At 37.4% G+C, this 19,957-nt stretch overlaps 1 protein-coding gene and 1 long non-coding RNA gene across 7 annotated transcripts in view; one reads left to right on the plus strand and one right to left on the minus strand.

Moving 5' to 3' along the window:
- CAMK2A (calcium/calmodulin dependent protein kinase II alpha) overlaps nt 1–19,957 on the plus strand; it is a 153,258-nt gene that overhangs the window by 121,606 nt on the left and 11,695 nt on the right. For 3 of the 6 annotated variants that reach the window (XM_026696603.2, XM_087924284.1, XM_087924285.1), the window contains exons 10-15: nt 724–846; nt 1,923–2,006; nt 4,861–4,903; nt 9,837–9,877; nt 13,904–13,936; nt 14,992–15,040. In XM_026696603.2, the coding sequence (XP_026552388.1) occupies nt 724–846; nt 1,923–2,006; nt 4,861–4,903; nt 9,837–9,877; nt 13,904–13,936; nt 14,992–15,040 (373 nt within the window). The remainder of the gene's footprint in view (nt 1–723; nt 847–1,922; nt 2,007–4,860; nt 4,904–9,836; nt 9,878–13,903; nt 13,937–14,991; nt 15,041–19,957) is intronic. The other 3 variants (XM_087924281.1, XM_087924286.1, XM_087924283.1) reach the window with 1 other exon arrangement.
- LOC148126913 (uncharacterized) lies at nt 9,836–12,299 on the minus strand. The gene is made up of 2 exons (XR_015741712.1): nt 12,219–12,299; nt 9,836–10,032 (listed from the first exon to the last, which is right to left on the minus strand). It is a non-coding gene; the product is annotated as an uncharacterized LOC148126913 (long non-coding RNA).

Here is a 19,957-nt window from a genome sequence, read left to right on the forward strand (position 1 = left end):
TAGTCTGGAACATACTGCACAAACTTGTCCAGGCAGTCATCAGGATTAAAAAAACTGACTTGAAAGCATGCATGCATACACACTAACACACACATAGGTTACCTTCAAAGCTTTACATGATTTAGTTCTAGGCTATAGTTTCCTGAATGAACTTCCATACTTCCTAAGAACTTGTAAAAATGTGTGCCTATAATTCCTATGGTCCCTTCTGCAATAATGCATGATTAAACCTCAGCTCCTTGGAATGCATTCTCTTCAATGTTGACCGGCCTAATACCTTTATTAGTTTTTTTTTTTAAAAGACCCTTCCAGCTCATCTTGAAATGGGTGAATGGGTGAAATGGAGATGGGCAGGTAAGAAATAAGAAATTATAAATAAATATTTTTGTACTGCATTTAACAGTTGTACTTATTTCCCCTTAGTCAGCAACATACCAAGTAAAAACTCATATATAATATGAACTTCTAATTTGTTTTTATTGCTTTTAAAATAATGACAAAAAAGAAAGAATAACAAAAACACAAAGCTAATTAAGAAAAAAATACATACATCTAGGCTTTTTTTTTTCTTTGACAATGTGTGTCTACAGAATACGTACTTAATACCTGGACCGCAAATCATTTTGGGCTTCTGGTACAATTACTGTCTCAGAAAAATATATTGTGTCTTAATTCTCACCTGCAGAAGAGAGAATGGGGAGTTTTATTTTCTTGTACTTGCAGTTTCCTTCTCCTGAGTGGGATACCGTTACTCCTGAAGCAAAAGACCTCATCAACAAAATGTTAACAATCAACCCATCCAAACGTATCACAGCAGCAGAAGCTCTGAAACATCCTTGGATATCAGTAAGTGCAAAGTGAATCATTCTTTTCTTAGTACCTGCTTGGATTTTGATAACAATCTCCAGGTGACAGTGCTCCCCCATTTTAAAGTGTGAGAGGGTGTGCAACATCAAAACCCAGGGCCTTCTAAATCCTTTCATTTGAGCCCTTCAAAACCTTTCAAGTTTCCTTTTGAATTCCTGAGAAAGTTGCTCACTGAGCTGCCCAGAGTCTTTGGAAACTGACACAGGGTTCAGACTGAATAAGCAAACATTGTACTGCTTAAGAAGAAGCAGGACTTTTTAAATGCAGAGGAAGTAATGGTCATGTTGAGTGCAATTTTAATTTAATTTAAAGTTAATTTCTTAAAGCAAATTGCTGAAGGAACAAGTATGGCTCTTGACCACAAAAAATAGCAAACTCCAAATGTTAAAGTTGGGAGGAAAAATTATGCCTACCTAGTAGAGAATATGCAAAACTATGCAGAAAATTATGACAAGCACATGAGATCAGTAAGATGATACTCCATTCCTCCTTTTTTATAAAAAAACCCCCACAAAATCTAATTGGGTTAAATGTCAAATCTTTTTGCAACATTAATGTGGAGCAGCATTCTGCAACAGGTTATCCTAGTAGAGCCACAGGAGAGTGTATGGATGTCTTTTAATCAGAGGTTGTATTCAGCGGGTTCTGACCAGTCCTGGAGAACTGGTAGAGGACATTTTGAATAATTCGGAGAACCGGCAAATCCCACCTCTCAGTGGAGATTTTATAGTATCCTTCCCCTGCCATGCCCACCAAGCCACGCCCACAGAAGCAGTAGTAAAATAAATTTGAATCCCACCACTGCTTTCAATACTTAATCACCGCCTTCTTCATATCACCAATATATTTTAGTCTCTGCAGAAAAGCCAGCTTGTAATGGCTTTCAGCTTACAACAACAATGTGGAACTGAAGAATGGAAGGCAATCCTGTTTCCCATATCATATTTACAAGCACACAAGGAAGCACAGCTTCTGCTACAAATTCAAGTTTCTAAAAGAAAGACGGGTTTTGTATTCATTTCCATTTCTAAGCATGCTTTCTTTATGTCTTTTAGCACCGTTCCACTGTGGCTTCTTGCATGCACAGACAGGAGACTGTGGATTGCTTGAAGAAATTCAATGCCAGAAGAAAGCTAAAGGTAATTATGGGACTTGGTGCTTCCTTGTTTACTTAACTGAAGTTTCCCCCTTCATTTGTTTCCCATGTTCATGTTCCACATCTTTCAAGACCTGGCTCCAGACTAGGTTTCTTGCAGATCTCTATTTATTTATATTCTGCAGATCCAGATGATGTCACCTGTAATGGTAATTTTTCTATATTTTCTCATCACTTGTGCTCACATTCTTCACACATACACACACACACACACACATGCACACATACACAAAATCACCAAAGTTGAAAAGAAGGACAAAAGAAGGGTTTTAGACTGGACTATATTTCTGTTTCTACAACTAAATTAGTTTCTATACATGACGTAGATCTGTTCCACGTGTAGACAGACAGTATTGATACCACGGACATGAGTTGAGACAGAAACATCATTATGAGTTTCACTCTGGTTCTTTCAAAAGTTCTTCCCCAAGTGATCTTGTTCATCTGAATTTGAAAAGCTAACATTTGGTCATTTACCCACCGGGTGAAAATTCGATAGAGATTTAAAAGTTTTCTAGGTCATTGTTTTGCTAAAATAAGGAGGGCAGACTTTATATTACATCAACAATGCCTGAATGGTGTTATTAAACTTCTTTAGATCACTAGAAAACTTTAAAAGGATTTATTGGGAATTAAACTGTCCAGCGTTGCCTGGGTGTAGCCGACTCTGAGATACACAATTCATTGTCACCCTTGACCCTGATTTTCCCTCACCCCCCCGGGTGTATCATAATTCATATTCTCCAATGGGACACATCCATAGCCAAGAGTCATAAATCATGCTCTCCAGTTAGAATTTTGTGAGGCAGAAACTTTGGTTAGTTACTATCTTTGAAAACATTTATGGAATTCAGTTTTGGTTTGCAAGTGGCTGCACTGCTCCCCCTCCCTTCCTGTTGGAAACTCTAAAAAGACCATAGAAATATTTTATGTATTTACAATAACCCCATTGACCTGAAACTTTTTATTAAAATCTTAAAAGTAAATATGATAGCTTCTTGAGAGATTTCTGAAAACCAGTATCAGTGGAATTCAAATAAATTGTATTCTTCAAAGGTGTGTCTTTGCAATTTTTAGACCACTTTTCACTCAGCTGTATGCTACTGTGGAAAGGAAAAGGTTCAGTTAGGAGACTTAGCAGTAATATCATTACAGTTTCTAGATTCAATGTTTTCTAAGATTATCTCTACACATAGATTCTACGAACTTTTGCAGATTTCTTTCCTTTTGGGCTGAACGCTAACAAAATTACTGGCTAAGTAATAGATTATGATCTGTGTTGGCTTTTTATACAGAAATCTGTTGATTCCATTAATGTAATTTCTCACCAGCTCATACACTTGATTGAAATATTGAGAAATTATGGACTGTCATACAGTCAGACAGGATTTGGCATTTTTATCCACCTATTGAGTCCTTCCCAAGGTCTTGAGACAGTTCAGGTTTTATGGTATTAGAGGTATGTCACTGGATTATTATTATTTGTGAAATTCATTTGCAGCCTATCTCACTGTGGGGCTACTCTAGGTGGCTTATAACAGTAAAAACACAGAAATAACAAGAAGTGTAAACAGTAACAAAATAATAAAACAATAACATAAACAATGAAAATATAGTCATATGAAATTAAAAGAAATGCTCAACAGAGGAGACAGGCAGACAATCAATAAGCCATAAATACACAGATCCATTTGACCTTTTTATCCTATGCCCCAAAATTATATTTTGATGGACAATTTCAAATCTATCCATAGCTAGAATAACAGAGATGTAGATGTTACATTTTTATGCTAACTCAGTTTTTACTCAGTGCAAGTATATCTTGCTTTTTTCTGTAAATGCTAAACTAATTCCTCAGAATTCTCCATCAAACATATGTGGAATGTTTCCTTTTCCTATTAAAAATGGACACTTCCTGCTAACAGGAAGTAAGTGACCTGAAACTATAATGTTGGGCTATGGCAAATCAGGTGTGTAATAAATTATTTTATTGACCTACAGAGAATGGCTCTGGATATGTTACTTCAGTAATGCATCGAAGTCTTCCTCCCTATCAAAAGGATGTGATAAGACTAATCTATGGGACAATATGCTTGAGAACTCTGTGAAGTAATAGTATAGTAGTGGTAATTGTGGTAGCTTTTATTTAGAGCTACTAAATTGAAATAGAGGAGAAATGTATGCTACAGATGAGTCTTTGTCAGCCTGCCCAAATGCATTTGTTTTAATGCCAAAAGTGGAATGAGTTTGGGGCATTATAGTACAATCTTGCAAATATGGAAGGGAGAGGGATTGATTGTCCGTTAGGAAAATTTCTTCTGTTCTATGACCTGAGGCAAATGACTGATGCATTAGAAGAGCTTTAATCTGTTGAACGTCTCAAAAATAAATGGCATATTTGTGATTACACTTGGGATACTGTAGAAAATCCTCTTTAATACAGCAAGACATTTCAGTTAGTCTGGTCCCATCAAGCATTGCTTGTTCAGTGGAGAATGGAGTTTCATTAACATTGGAAGGAAAGCTTTTTAATCTCTATATAAAATGGCTATAATAAACTCTGTGTCCACCATTTGGAAACTTGCAGTTAAAAATCCCTCAGCTAATACCCTGTGACTTGATTTCTGCAAACTGTTTGCTGTTTCTATTAATATCTTCCCTGAACTATATTCATCCTGCCCTGAAACAGGGCCAAAGGTACATTCCCCTTGCAGTTTAGCCAACTCTATTTTTCACGGGATGTTTTTAAGAAAAAGGAGATATTGGGGGGGAGGGGGAATAGTCCTGATTTTGAACCTGTTTCCCTTGTTTTTCTTTCTGTCTTTTGTGTGTTCCAGGGTGCAATCCTCACTACAATGCTAGCAACCCGTAATTTTTCTGGTAGGTAACCCAACTCTATTTACTTGCTACCTCATCACTTATTGGCTACTAACTTTGGCTAGAAAATATGGCTGGTTGCTGCACTAAGACTTCCACAAGCAGGTCTGGACATTTTCATGTAATTCCCAAATGACTTTTCCCCCCCTATGTTTGTTCAAATGTTCGTAAAAAGAAAGGAGGGAAAAATTAAATTTATGTTGTAACCCATACCTAATAGTGGTGACCTGAGGAGAAAGGTCTGAAGATCTTATGTTACAGTATGTATATTCTTGGACTGTGACTTAAATGTACCACCAAACTGAGAAATGATCTGATCACATATTTCCCTTACTGTATTTTAAAAATACCCCTAAAAGTTCCCATTTGAACGTGGAAGTAAGAAAGAGTTTCTTTGGCAGAAGAATCCATGAGGACATTTAATACAATCTGCACTTTCTGTAGCTCTACAGGAGGTAAATATTGAAAATGTTGGCTTCTTAAGATTAATTCCTTATAATTTTGTGAAAGAAAGATGCAGTCTAGTATTCCTAAACAATGCGAATAATTTTTCCTTCAATAACCCACCCACATACCCTTTTCTTCACTTAAAGCTGAAAAGCCACTGTAATTAATTATAGCTCAGGCCCCAATTCAGAGTGTGATAAATGTAAACTCCCTTGGATTAACAGCTCATCAACATAGCTTGAGGAACATCAACTAATCATTTCCAAAGGACATATCTGCATACCATTGCCTGTGTCTTGTCATCCAATCGCAGCTGAGGCAGACCAGGGATAGCTTTAAGTGTTCCATTCTGAGAGTAGTTCCTTCCCTCTTATCCCATCTCCATGGGTTGTGTGTAGGCAAACTTGGCTATGTTGATGCCATAGAAAAAGTGGCCTATAAAATGACTTATTCCATTTTAATTATTTGATTTATATAGCCATCCCCTTAGCATATGACTCAGATCACCATACATCATCAATAAACAGCAATATATACAATATACTGTATATAAAACAATCACAGAAAACGAATAATACAAATAAAACACAAAAACATTAGGCCATAAGGTGCTTGGACAGATTAATCCTATGGGATCATGTCACTCTGTGATCCAATGCCTGAGGAAAGAATTAAAGTTACTGCAAGGGTGGGATTCAAATTTTTTAACAACCGGTTCTGTGTTGGCATGGCTTAGGTGGTGGGCATGGCTTGGTGGTCATGTTATTGGCTGAGTGTGGCCAACTCAATATCACTCACATTGAGGCACGCATCTCCTCGCCTGGCCTCTCATGACTGTGGCGATGCTGAAACAGTCATAAGTGTGAAAAATGGTCATAAGTCAGTTTTTTCAGTGCCACTGTAACTTTAAATGGTCACTCCACACAAGCAAAGTACCAGCAAAGGAGGGGAAAAAAAATTCCAGAGAAGTTCCAGAGACAGGAAGTCTAGTCCTGCCAAGAATGTAATAAAGGTTAACGGAGAGGCAGTTTCTGTAAGCAACACCAGAATGTTTCCTTCCTTACAGGATTAGGCCAGTAATTTCTTCTAACAACCGGTTCTCCAAACTGCTTAGAATGTTAACAACTAGTTCTAGCAAATAGGTTTGAACTGGTAGAATCCGACCCCTGAGTTACTGCCTTTCAAAGGCAAGACAGAGCTGGGTTAGCTGAGTCTTGGGAGGAATGTTGGTCAAAAGGATGGAGGTAGTGACGGAAAGAATATATCCTGGGTCCCATCAAGTGACATTGGCTGAGCAATAGAATCTAGAACATTCTGATCCTGTCAGAATCTTGCCAGAAAAGCAGAAATAAATGGAGCCCCAAATATGCTTTGTAAACAGCAGTTCTGAAGAAGCTTCTTGGAAGAGAAGCAAAATGTTTTCAAGGGGGTGGGGGGACACCAACCCTAAGGAAATCTAGTTGCCTTTTGAAAAGCACCTTTGAGACAACCATGACCTGGATGATTCAGAACCTCCTCGACAAAGAAATGTAGCATTAGAAAGCCCCTGGCTCAAACTGGTTCTGTGACCTTCCTATGGAACCATCACCTTCCATCCCATTCCTGATTGGTCTTCCACCCTCAGGCTGTGAGAGAGACTGAAATCCAGCTTGCTTGTTTCTTTTTTAAATGAGTCAATCATTTATCCATTGGTTGACTTAGAAACCTGGTCTTGGACCTGGTCCTGAAAATGATCCACCTTTAAAGCAAGTAACTGGAAATGTAATTGAAAATATTTGTTTTTTATATTTTGTAACCTACCTGGCAGGAAAAGCCCTTTCTAGGGGTCACTATTACCCGTATCAGGAACCTTGTCTCCGTACATCATCTCCTCTTGTAATCTTAGGGTAGTTTACAGCTCCCACACCAATCCCCACAGCTTACGCCCTTGCTCAAAATCTAGTTGCTCTCCAGCACTGATCCAGCAGCAGTGCAAATCTAGATGACTGGTGGAATGCCATTTTTTTTAAACTAGACAGAATGACTTTTCCTATCATCTAGGGGTTGATAAGTTGACTGGTTGATCCATAACTTTAAAGAATTAAAAAAAATAAGTCCAATGGGTCAATGAGGCAATGAAAAGGGGAAAAAATGCTTGGGCAGGACTGGAATTCAATCAAGGAAACCAACATTACAGCTTTTACTACAGAAATGTGTGCTATAGGGGTGATGGCAGAAACATGTCTTCTGAGACATGTTGTGGAGATAGCAAGGATAAGAAGGAACATAGTAAACAAGTGTATGGGTGAAACCTAAGTCTGGCTTGCATAGTGACTCACATAGATAGACACCAGAGAGATGAATTCAGGCACTAGCATCTTTCTTCTAGCATGTCATATTAATAAATAGATATTGACCATTTTCTCTGGATTATTAAGTGAAGGCAACATACAAAAATACTTTTTTGCACATTGATAGAAAGGCTGTGATAAACAAATCAATGAAGTTCCCATCCCTCAACAACAGGGCATTGAAACTATCGCCATTATTTATTAACAGGGAGAACTTGAAAGAGCTCAGATTAGATAATAGAAAATTCATTTTACACTATTCTGTGGGAAATGTTGGGTAGCATGGTTATTAATCAGAGGGGGTTTGCCCAAAAATACACCATCCTGTGAGATGAAGCTTGTAAAGGAAATAATAATAATAATAATAATAATAGTTATTATTATTATTATTATTATTATTATTATTATTATTATTATTATTTTCTAGAATACAGACGTTAGGATGAAAGCATTTCTTTCCTGCATACGAATTGCATAGAAGTAAGTTTTAAAAATCAATCATCATTCAGGAAAGTAAGGCAGTTTTTATGGGATTTTTCAAAGGAATCTTGAATTCTAAAAACAATTTCCATTTGCTGAAATTTCACACGAAGAAAAATGAATCCACAAGAAATAAGGGGGAATTTTTTGATTGATATTATATTTGGAGAGTAATAAAATGATGACTTTAAAAGAGAAATAGCAAAATTCATGGAGGATTATACTTTTGCCAGGTACCCAAGAGTATAAGTTTAGAGCCACTGAACAGTTTACCATCCTTAAGTCTTCTGCACTTCCCAGAGTCATCTAATTACTGTAAGAAACATATTGTAAGAAAATGCTGAACCAGACAGACATTTGCTCTATTCCAGCAAACAGTTTTAGAACGTGATTGATTGGGACAGATACCCTTTTTGGAAGGAACAATTGTTATGAACAGACATTATGACATGAAGGCTATTTCAAGGTGTCCCCCCGCCCGCAAACAAACAGATTTCTGCTTAGGAAATTACAATATGTACAGTCCTCATTCTCATATACAGTATTTGTGTCACTGTGGGAACTCTTGGATGCAAAACCATAATTGGCTGTTGTTTTTACATGTCAGCTCATGTAATAAAGTATACATAGACTGTATTTACATGTGACAATACGTAATTTGTTAAACCTGAGCAGTTAAGAATTTCAGCAAGTGGAACTTGCATTGAAGAATTTTTAAAAAACCCAAGCTGTAGAAAAATATAATACACTTAGAAGATTGTGCAACAGACGTGTATTTGATGGAATAAGAATATTTTAAAAGATCATAAGAAAAACATCATAACAACTTGAGAAATAAGAGAGGATATCTTAACAATCTAAGGAAACAAGTTTTTCTTTTAAAAAAAAAAACTTCTAGAGCTGTGGAAAGGTTAATTGGCTGAGAATACTGAAAATGTTACAGGTTTATCACAAAGACTTTAAAAAAATCCAAAACTTTACAGTATGAACTTTCTATCCAGCATGAACCAAATATAGTAATCCAGGTCTGCAATGGCAATGGGAAGGGCGTAGAAAAGAAGGGGCCTGTTTTTTATCATTGTCAAAATGTGGGCTGCAGCTGTCAGGATGTCATAATTACAGCACGTGATCTACACCAGCATGGGGGACTAAAATTAGCAGGAGAGCCTGAGAGTGAGAAAAGCAGGCAGGCAAGAGAACACTTATCTACAGTTGAACCGTTTGTGAACCGATCTAAGAAAAAAAGTGAGACCAGCAAACTTAGGAAGTGGAGCGGTTTCATAGAGAAGACTAAATCGTTATGACCACGTGGTGGGAAGATCCTAATCCTTTCAAGAAGGAATAAATGAAATTCACAGAGAATGCGCCTTCGGTTCACCAACATTGCTGGGTTCTGCTTTGACGTCTTCAAAAACTTGGGAATACATGACTATAAGTGGCTGTGGCTTGTTTTGTTCAATTGGAGGGATCATAATAATCCAGTTTGCAAGCTTCGTGGTTTTCTGAGAGACTTCCTTCTGACTGCTGGATTATTATCAGAGAATGCTGCAGCACTGATTGTGTGGTCTTCAGTTCCCTTGTCTCCTGCTCTTATTCAGTTCTCCTCATGTTGCTGAGTCTCACTGTTCTAACTCTGGTATCATGCTTATGCCTCTTGACCTGGTACCTTTTCTCCACAGGAGGGAAAAGCGGTGGCAACAAGAAGAATGATGGTGTGAAGGTAAGTCCTCTTCATTTCTGGACCTACAAGATGACAAATACACTTGGATATCTTCTCTAGTAGTGGGTCCCAGCGTGGCCCAGATCTTCTGTTTCATGTGTTTCTCAATTTTTAGACACATTTTCCCCATTCTTGCCTTTTCTACAAAAATACAACTGAAGGAAAAAAGTTTATATCTTGTAAAGCTTAGATATAGTAATGGTCGCCTCAGTTTATACTTACTTAATCCATACCAAAATAAATGTTAAAAAAAAAAGAATTAGCAGACTTGTGAAAAGACAATAATAGAGAACTAAACAACATTTTGACCTGTTCATTGAGGCTGAGAAATTCTCTAACAATTCTCTTTCCATTCTTACTTACTTTTATAAATTGGAGAAAAGATTGTGTCTTTCTTCTACATTTCAATATTATCAGATAATTATGTGATTACGTAGAAATAATCTAGGCTCAGAACTGATTTAAGTTTTCAGAGGTTATAGTAATACCATCTTCTTGTAGAACTGTAATTCACAAGTCCCTCTTTGGGATTTAATATCCCAGAATACTTCTGTGGCTATGTATAATCTTACAACATATCCTAGTGTAAATTCCTCTTGATCCCCTTAAATATTAGTTCCTAGTGAATTATCTTTGCATGCAAAGGATGTTTTTGAAGGAGGAGCTCTTACCTCTTTGCAAATATCCCAGATCAATATGACAGCTATATTCTATACTGACTATGGCATTTCTACTCCCATGTAAGGGCTGCCACAGTGGAGACTAAGAAGAGAAATAGGAAGTTAGATTAAAATTGAGATTAAAAATACCACAATTCCCTGTGGTCCCAGCCAAGGTGGCCAGTGGAGAAAGTGCATGGTGGTTTTATTTAGCAAGATCTGTTAGATACAGTATTTTGGTCTTGGCTTAGGTTTTGAGCAGTGGTAAGAATCCCAGCTGTTACCTTTTTTTTAACCTGAATAGTTTGTTGTGATTTTTAAGAAAACTACACTCTACTACATTAATTACTATGATAAAGGGACTTTTGGAAACCTGAAAGCAATTAAAGAATTCAGTGGTTGTTGTCACCCCTGGGTCTAATAAGAAGGTAGTAAATCCAGGAACAATGCTAGCATTCGTAAGGCCATTGACACTTTGAAAGCTGGTTCATGATTTTACTGAGAAGCGGATTCAAGCATGAACAACTTTTCTCTTTTTAGCACCAATACTACCTCCGTTGCTCAGTCCCAAAATATTTGAGTTGGAAAAGAGTGTAATGTAGTTGTGCACTGACATTCTTACTGTTTTATTTTCTGGAAACCAAACTGGAATTTTCTGGAAAGGTGTCTGGTAACCCTTTCACAGTTGAGATGGTGACTTGATGGTGGTTTGAGGGCGTGGAAAGGAATGCAGTTTCAGAGAATGATCATATATATATATATGCGCCTTGGAGATTCTGACTACAGGACTGTTGGGCCAAGATATATATATATATATTTATGCTGAGGCAGCTGGCTGTTCCTAGTACTAACAGCCTCTCCTGATGCCCTCATTGTTAATTCCTCTCAGAAACTAACCCAAGAAATCAGTTTCTTCCTTTACAATAGTTAAACCAGCTTACTGATATATTCTGGTACCTTCCCTCCTTTTATTTCTATGTGCAATGGCAGAGTTTTTGCTTGTTTTGCTTCAAAGCACAAATGTCAGATTCACAGCCATAAGATTTGTGGATTTATTTAATAAAATCCATGGTTTGATAAACAGCTCCCAAGAAGCAAATGTTTTAAACTTGAAGTAGGATTCTTTCCATGAATAGTCCATTTTGGAAAGATAGATATTCTTGTCTGGATATAACAACATCTAATTTAAAAAAGCTTCTTTTTAACCAACGGCTACACAATAACATTCTCAGCCCCATTCAGAATCACATCTCCACACACTAAATTAATGCAATCACTGCACTCTACCATGTCCCATCCTATGTCCTAAAGTACTAAGTTCACATCCCTGTACTGTGTTCTTTTACCGTATGTTTGTCCTACTTAAATGAGGCCACTGCTTTTGTGTTGCATCATGTTATGTCTGATTACTTTTATAATTATTGTCCAGTAAGATTTCCTATTGTACCTTTTATTAGGTTTTCGGTGGAATTACCATATCATAGCCTAGTAGTTCCACTGTAGATAGTAAGAACTGTTTTCCATTTTAAAAATAGAGGAGAACTGCGAAGCAATCATTTAAAACAAGTTACGTTATATATAGATGATAGAAGAGAGTGAGGGTCCCTGACACCAATGGACATGAATTGCTGTTTCTATCCACATGATCTGAAACATATCATAATTTAATTTGCAATACTCACATTTGAAACCGGTTTCTAAGGGCGGTGTGAAGCAGCTGAAGTGCTCAGCTGAACCCACTATCTGAAGTGCTGAGATGCTACATCCTTTTGGAAGGGTAGCACAACTATTTCAAGGCACTTTCTACTTTGTCTGAGTAGGCATGGCCACAACAATTGCTGGGATTGCTGCCAAAGCAAAGCAGAGTACAAAAATCAAAACTGGATAGTAATGATGAGAGGGGAGATAAGAGGGAACTTCAAAACATTTTTGAGTGCTCACTGAACTTCTGAAATGTAGCAAGTCAATTCCCCTCCAGTGTGCAATGTGAAGTAATTTCATCATGAATTAAAGGCAAAGTTTTAAATTATATTTCTTGAGTTATTTCTAGGATTTCTGCTCTTAATACTCAAAGTGCTAATATGTGGTGTAACAGGAATCCATGTCTGAAATTAATGAGAGGCTGATTTTCATCATTTAGTATATAGGTGATTTTTGATGCCATTCCGAGGTTATATGAAATATATGAAATATAATCTCTGCTCCTTAGATTGTAATTAAAATGTGTATTTTTGCAGCATTAGTTAATATATAGTAAAAATCTATTTCTAAAATCTTATTTTAAAAAAAAAATATATAATGAAGACATGTGTTAACACATTCCTACATAAGGTTAATGATTACTGCACTTTGTAGAAATCTAGGAAAGAAGCAGACATAATATAAATAGCATGTACTAACTATTTTTGTTTCCAAATAAAAAGCTTAGCAATCCTATTCTTTTTAGTGGGAATGAAAATACTTTGTCATCATTAAAATCCAGTTTCCAGATTTTCCTTGCAAAAATTTCCCTTCCAGGCAAAATTGTATTCTGTATTCCACTGTCACTACAGCCTACATCAAACCTACAGTTTTGCTACCTGGTAATCAATGCAGATGTATAATGTGGGCATCTTGAAAAGTGATTGTGTGGGATCAGATACGCTTCACATATCCATGCAAAATACTCTGTAAATGGGTTTTTAGAAGAGTACACCCATTAATCATTTTGTGAAGCAATGGATTTCAGCTGCACCAAGTGTAGAGTTTTAGATTAGTAAAGTAAGAGGCTTTCAACACTTCAGTAATTATTTAAGAAAGATTCAGATATTGGTGTTGTAACATGTCCTGCCTTACTAAGTTGAGTTAGAGGGTTGATTGAATTCCTTCTAGCTTAACTTCTGATTCTAAATGAACAGTTTTTGCCTATTCTACTAGCAGGATTACAATCTTTCCTCTTGGCAAGGCAGTTAGTTCTAGTCTGATATCTAATGTGCATTCAGCTTGGAAAATTTCCACTTGGAAATATTTGCTTTGGCTTGGATAAGAAATGAACTAAGTTGAGAATTAGATGTCAAGGTTGTATTAGGGTAACAAGATTCATAGGGAGCAAAGATGAGTAGCACTTAGGGTATGAATTGGATTACGTTGATTGAATTGCTCCTTGAGTGGGAAATTTTAGGCTAGCATGCTGTGTACAGTGGTTGTTCTGTCTTTATTGAAGACATGGAACTCTTCAATTAAGCATCAGACTTACTCACAAGAAAACCCATCTTCTTAGAGGGAATACCACAAGTGTCCCAGGTTCCTTGGCATCCCATGTTCTGCTCACTTCTTTCTTTTCACTCTGTGTCTCTTCTTGTCCCATCTCTTCTCCTTGTTTTTCCAGAAAAGAAAGTCCAGTTCCAGCGTTCAGTTAATGGTGAGTGTCCTTTGTCTTCCTCAATGCTGATAATGTTGGGCCTCTCAACGTCTTCCAACCATTCCTGTTCTTAGAAAACATAGAGGGTTGGGTTGAAGGTTGAACCTCTTCGGTGCAGCATCTCCCCTACAAATCCCATTAAACAGGAATGGGTGGCACAAAAAGAAGCTGAAGCCCACTGAAGAGCACTGAGAATCTAATTTGAATTTCTAGGGAAAGGTTTTCAATGGTGCTTATCATTTAGCAGATGTGCAAACTGCCTCCATCCAAGGAGACATGAAGGAAAAGGCTATCTAATATGACTCCGCTGGAACTGTGCAGTCACAAGCAATCAGACAGCTGATGAAGCTTGGTCAGCTTGTTGTTTGAGACCAAGATATGTAAAAAAAAAAAGTCTCTGGTGGGATGAATGAGTAATCCTAGTACCAGAACTGTCTTGTTGATAATGTTGGAGAGTAAATGGGTCCCCTTTCTCCATGTTAATTTGTGTACCAGTTGGCTGTTTATGGAAGAAAGTGTGTGTCAGGTTTTGATGGTCTGTGTGGGTCTTAGAAACCCTCTTTGTTTTACTGTACATTTCTTTCTTTACTATGCACCCAGTGTGGCCTCTTTCACTCCTGCACAGTCTCGCTCTCTCCCTCATCCTAGTTCCCTCCTGTTAATTTGTACATACTGTCTTTCACTTCTACACAGCCCTCTTATTCCTCCTAATGATAGGAGATTTCAGGACCTTCATTCCTGCTATACTGATCGGTCTTGTTTATGATGGTAGACAATTGCAAGAAAGGCAATTGAATTTTTACATGATGATGCAGTCGGACCTCCTGCTTAGTTTTGTAAGTTTCAGATAGAAGTCAGGGCAAGTGTTACAGATGCAAAAGAAGAGCTGCAGTTATTGACCTGTACTGATGTTTACCTGGTTTTTGTTCCTTTGCAGTGTTTGATGCTGTTTGGGTAAAACCTTAATGAGAGGTTAACAAACAGTTCTGCCACAAAGTTGAAAAAGTCTTACTTTGCTCCAACGTTTTGCTTTTTTTCTTTCTTTTCTGATCCAGGAATCTTCAGAGAGTACAAATACCACCATTGAAGATGAAGACACTAAAGGTACAATATATGATTTTGGCAGAAGTAGTGTGGAATTGTTTCCAATCCTTTTGAGTCCATAACTCGGAGTTTAAATCGGTTCATTACCAAAAGAAATATTTGACCCAATAATTCTCATTACCCAAGTATAAATACATGTCTTAGCTACTTCAACAGTGCAACATTTTCCAGCAGCACATTACTTCTACTATAATTTCAATTCATGAATTCGAGGACAATTAGATTTCATTCATACTACTGCAGTTCTGCTGATCTGTGTGATCCAGTTGCTAGGATTATACACTGAAAAAATATACAGTATAGGAGAGATGAACAATGGGATAACCCTCTGCAACCTTGCTTTTGCAGTGCAGCTGTTGCAGTGCAGGACTGAGACCATCATTGAACGTTGATCCCCTGTTCTGCCCACCTCCCGTGACTCCTAGAAGTATCTGTCCTCTTCTAAGGCACAAATATCAAACTGTATGCTATAGCTATAATGCTAAATCAATTAGAATAGAATACTAAGGAGACCAAACAGCCCACATGCTTTAGAAAATGTTCTTTGGTATACTTTTGTTCCCCTTTTCCAGCGATTGTTTGTAATTGTCTCCAAAACATGGGCTGTCAGACCACTTCCCTGGTACTGCATTAAACTAAATCATTCTGTGGCACAGAGGTGACTAGAAATGGAATTTGGTTGAAAGAGAAAACAGAGGTTGGCAGGGGCACATACATCAAGCCTTTCTTATCAGAATGAAAAACAACACAACCAACGTGCCAATTGAAAGGTAGCAATTATGAAAGAAAGATATTGCTCTCCAAACCTTGCTCATGAGCTTTCCAGATATATATATAGGGTTTGCCAGAATGCGGTATTAGATGAGCCTCTTGTATGATCAAGTCCTTTCTTGTGTTTTCATTATGGACCCTTTTATATTATTTCAGTTTAGATGCCTCTAAATGATCAGCAATATGCACCATAACAATAAAATAATTCAATAATAACAGAGTAATAAATGAGAATGAGAGAATTCTTTTATTGGCCAAGTGTGATTGGACATGCAAGGAATTTGTCTTGGTGCAAGTGCTTTCAGCATACATAAAAGAAAAGATACATTCATCAAGAGTCAAGAATCATAAGGTGCAACACTTAATAGATTATTAATTAATACATTCTTCTACAATAGATAGGGCATAACATAAAATCTGTGCCCATAAATTACTCCATCCACTTTACAGTGGCCTTTCAACATAAGCAAGTCTTAACATGTTTTTGGAATATCTGTGAGGGAAAGGGCCACTCATGCCTTCAGAGGCAAGTTGTTCCATAGAAAAGGAGCCTCGCAGAGAATTTCTGCTTTTGAGGACTTCTTGCTGGATAACATCATAGATGAGAACCCTTGGCAAACACTGACTACTTGAATGAATTAGTAACCCTACTCTTCTCCAAATAAATGATCTTCAAGATCCTAACGTTAGTACAATGGGAAAGGAATTGCATGACAACAGCATCATCCCGAAAGTAACAAGGTTACTATAATAATAATACTATAGGATCCTATCTGCGTCAGTCTTCAGGACCACAGGTTTTGTCTTACGAGCTTTCCAACTCATGCTGGAGCATGAGTTGAGGGAAGTTCTCTCTGAAGATGGGCTCCAACATGAGTCTGAAAGCTTTACTTGGAACAGTTTCCATCCTGCGGCTTCCATCCAGATTTGCCTATCCCAGGTCCTTGGTAAGGACTTGATAGGTAGACAAAAATGCAAAACCCAGTCTGAACATTTGGCTGATTGTGATAATAATAATAATAATAATAATAATAATAATAATAATAATAATAATAATAATAATAATAATAATAATAATAAAGCAGGCAGCAGAGGACTTTTGCAAGTGAAGCAGACAGTCAAAGAAGAGAAGCATGCTCTGGCAGATTATGTGAAAGACAGTGTTGAACCAGCTTTGATAGAGGTCAACAAGAGGAAGCTGCACAAAGTGCAGCAAACCAAGAATCAATATAGGAAAACAGTTATGTAAACTCAGGCTGACAGCTGGTGTAACAAAGCACTGCATGGACAGTTCCTTGAAAAGATCCAAGGAAAAGTAGATAAGGAAAAGACCTGGTTTTGGCTGACCAATGGAACACTGAAGAAAAAAACAGAAGGCCTGATTCTTGCAGCCCAAGAACAAGCCATCAGAACAAATGTACTCAAAGCCAGAATAGAAAAATCTGCTGATGACCCCAAATGCAGACTCTGGAAAGAAGTGGATGAAACCATTGATCACATACTGAACTGTTGCAAGACAACCACTCAGACTGACTACAAACAACATCACAACACAGTCGCTCAGATGGTCCACTGGAACTTGTGTCACAACTACCATCTGCCTGTAGCAAAGAACTGGTGGGATCATAAGCCTGAAAAGTGGTCGAAAATGAGAATGCAAAACTACTGTGGGACTTCCAAATACAGACTGACAAAGTTTTGGAACACAGTACCCTGGATATCACGATTGTGGAGAAGAAAAAAGTGTGGATCATCAACATTGCGATACCTGGTGACAGCAGAATCGACAAGAAACAACTTGAAAAAGTCACCAGATATCAGGACTTGAGAATCGAACTGCAGACACTCTGGCACAAACCAGTGCAGGTGATTCCAGTGGTACTCGGCACACTGGGTGCTGTGCCTACAGACCTAGGCAAGCACTTAAAAACAATTGTCACTGACAAGATCACCATTGGTCAGCTGCAGAAGGCCACCTTACTGGGATCTGCTCACTCAATCCACCAATACATCACACAGTCCTAAACACTTGGGAAGTGTTTGACTAGTGATTTGTGATACGATACGAAACCCAGCATGGTTATCTTGTTTGCTGTGTATACTGTCATAATAATAATAATAATATATGCATTCCATCAAATGCTGATGACCTCAAGGACGAAACCATCGATCATATACTGAACTGTTGCAAGACAATTGCTCAGACTGACTACAAACAACATCACAACACAGTCACTCAGATGGCCTACTGGAACTTGTGTCACAACTACCATCTGCCTGTAGCCAAGAACTGGTGGGATCATAAGCCTGAAAAAGTGGTCGAAAATGAGCATGCAAAACTAGGCATGTTGAAGAGTTTTACACTCAGGGAGAGACATAAAAAAACTTTCTGGCTAATCCACCAAATGTGTGGATCCAGAGAAAGCACCCAGGCATTGCTTAATGTCTGTCTGGCAGCTTTTTCAGGAATAAGTTCTATATAAAGGCACACAGACTTGCCTGACAGTGATTTATTAACATATTTGTAAGACTTTGTAACTGAATTCCTACACCAGTTTGTTTAAAAGAACATCTAAGTGGATTTTGAGGTATAGGGATGATTAAATGACCTCTTTTCCATTTTTTCTTTTCTCCAAATTGCCATCCCTGATGACTTCTCTTTTTGGGATTCAAAATTGATATTGACTGGATTCATATTTGTTCTGGAGAGTTATATGGAGTGAAGAACACTTCTCTGTTCAACCCTCCTGGTTCAAATATTTTAAAAAGATGGTTTGGAACAAACATTACCAGAATATGCACAAAGAATAAATTTAGAATCTTGGTAAGAAAATTAGTTTAAATGGGTCTATCTTAACCCTATCTGAGCTGCAAAAGCCCAGATGATTATTTTTCTTTGCTTCTTTGCTGCCATCTAGTGATTATCTGGATTTTTGCAGCCCAAAAGCTATAGCTATTGCTGGCCTATTTCCATTTTTTTCCCCACAAACTGTCTAATAATCAGTGGCAAATCTTTTCTCAGGATTAGTAGTTCTAGAATAGTCCTGCATGTTAGCAACAGCACTTCCTCATTAAATTTATTTTTGGCTCCATCTATTTACCAAAATATATATGCCACCCACTCTTCTGATTCTAAGGAGCTTACAACTCATAGAGTAAAACATTCATATAATTATAACATCCATCCATAAAACTAACAAATCAACTAAACAATGGAAAACTTAAACCCAACACTGCAATTCAGTGTGTCTAAAAAAAATCTCTTCAAGAGGACTGTTTTTTGTCATCTTCTGAAGAATAGGACCACATATAACCAGAATGAGCAAGTTGTGCCAGAAAGAAGAGGGCCATTTACTTAGAATAACAATTTAAAATCTAACCCCCATTTTTTTTGGAGGTGTGGGGGGAGAGAATAGTAGTGAGTACCTGAATGTAGGCCAGATAGTCATGGCCTTCCCTACCATTTTTTATAAAGGCAGAAATGGAACGGCTAATTAGCCCCTGAATTGTATAGGCATATAGAAAACCTGTTCTAAGGAGGATGATTTTCACAAATCTTATGAGGAAGATACTTCTCTGGCAAAAAAACCCAAACAGACTGTGTTGTGTTCAGGAATTCTCACATTTATAGAGAATGATGCGCCACGTTTCTTTGAATGAGCCCATTTCCTGAAATGTTATGCACCAATACTACTAAAGATAGTTGTGCCACAGTCCCAAACTATATCCTTAATATTTCCTTACTTTTTGAGATGACCTTTCTTTCTTGAGCTTATCATGATTCATACCTCACCATCTCCAATCAAGACAATGACAATGATGATTAGATGAAATTTCCTTCTTCTCAATTTTCATTTGTGCTTCTTCATTTCGCAGCCCTTTAAAAAGATCTCACTACATACAGGGTTTGAACTTGAAACTCTGTAATTACACATAATCCTTAATTTACGACACAACTGAGACCAAAATTTATGTTGCTAAGCAAGGCAGTTAAATGAATTTTGCCCCATTTTATGACTTTTCTTGCCACAGTTGTTAAGTGAATCACTGCAGCTGTTAAGTTAGTAACATGGTTATTAAATGAGTCTGGCTTCCCCAGTGATTTTGCTTGAAGAAGGTAGCAAAAGGTGAATCATATGACCCCAA

The sequence above is a fragment of the Pseudonaja textilis genome, chromosome 2 (assembly GCF_049901715.1).
Source record: "Pseudonaja textilis isolate UNSWEBS1 chromosome 2, rPseTex1.2, whole genome shotgun sequence".
NCBI classification, from domain to species: domain Eukaryota; kingdom Metazoa; phylum Chordata; class Lepidosauria; order Squamata; family Elapidae; genus Pseudonaja; species Pseudonaja textilis.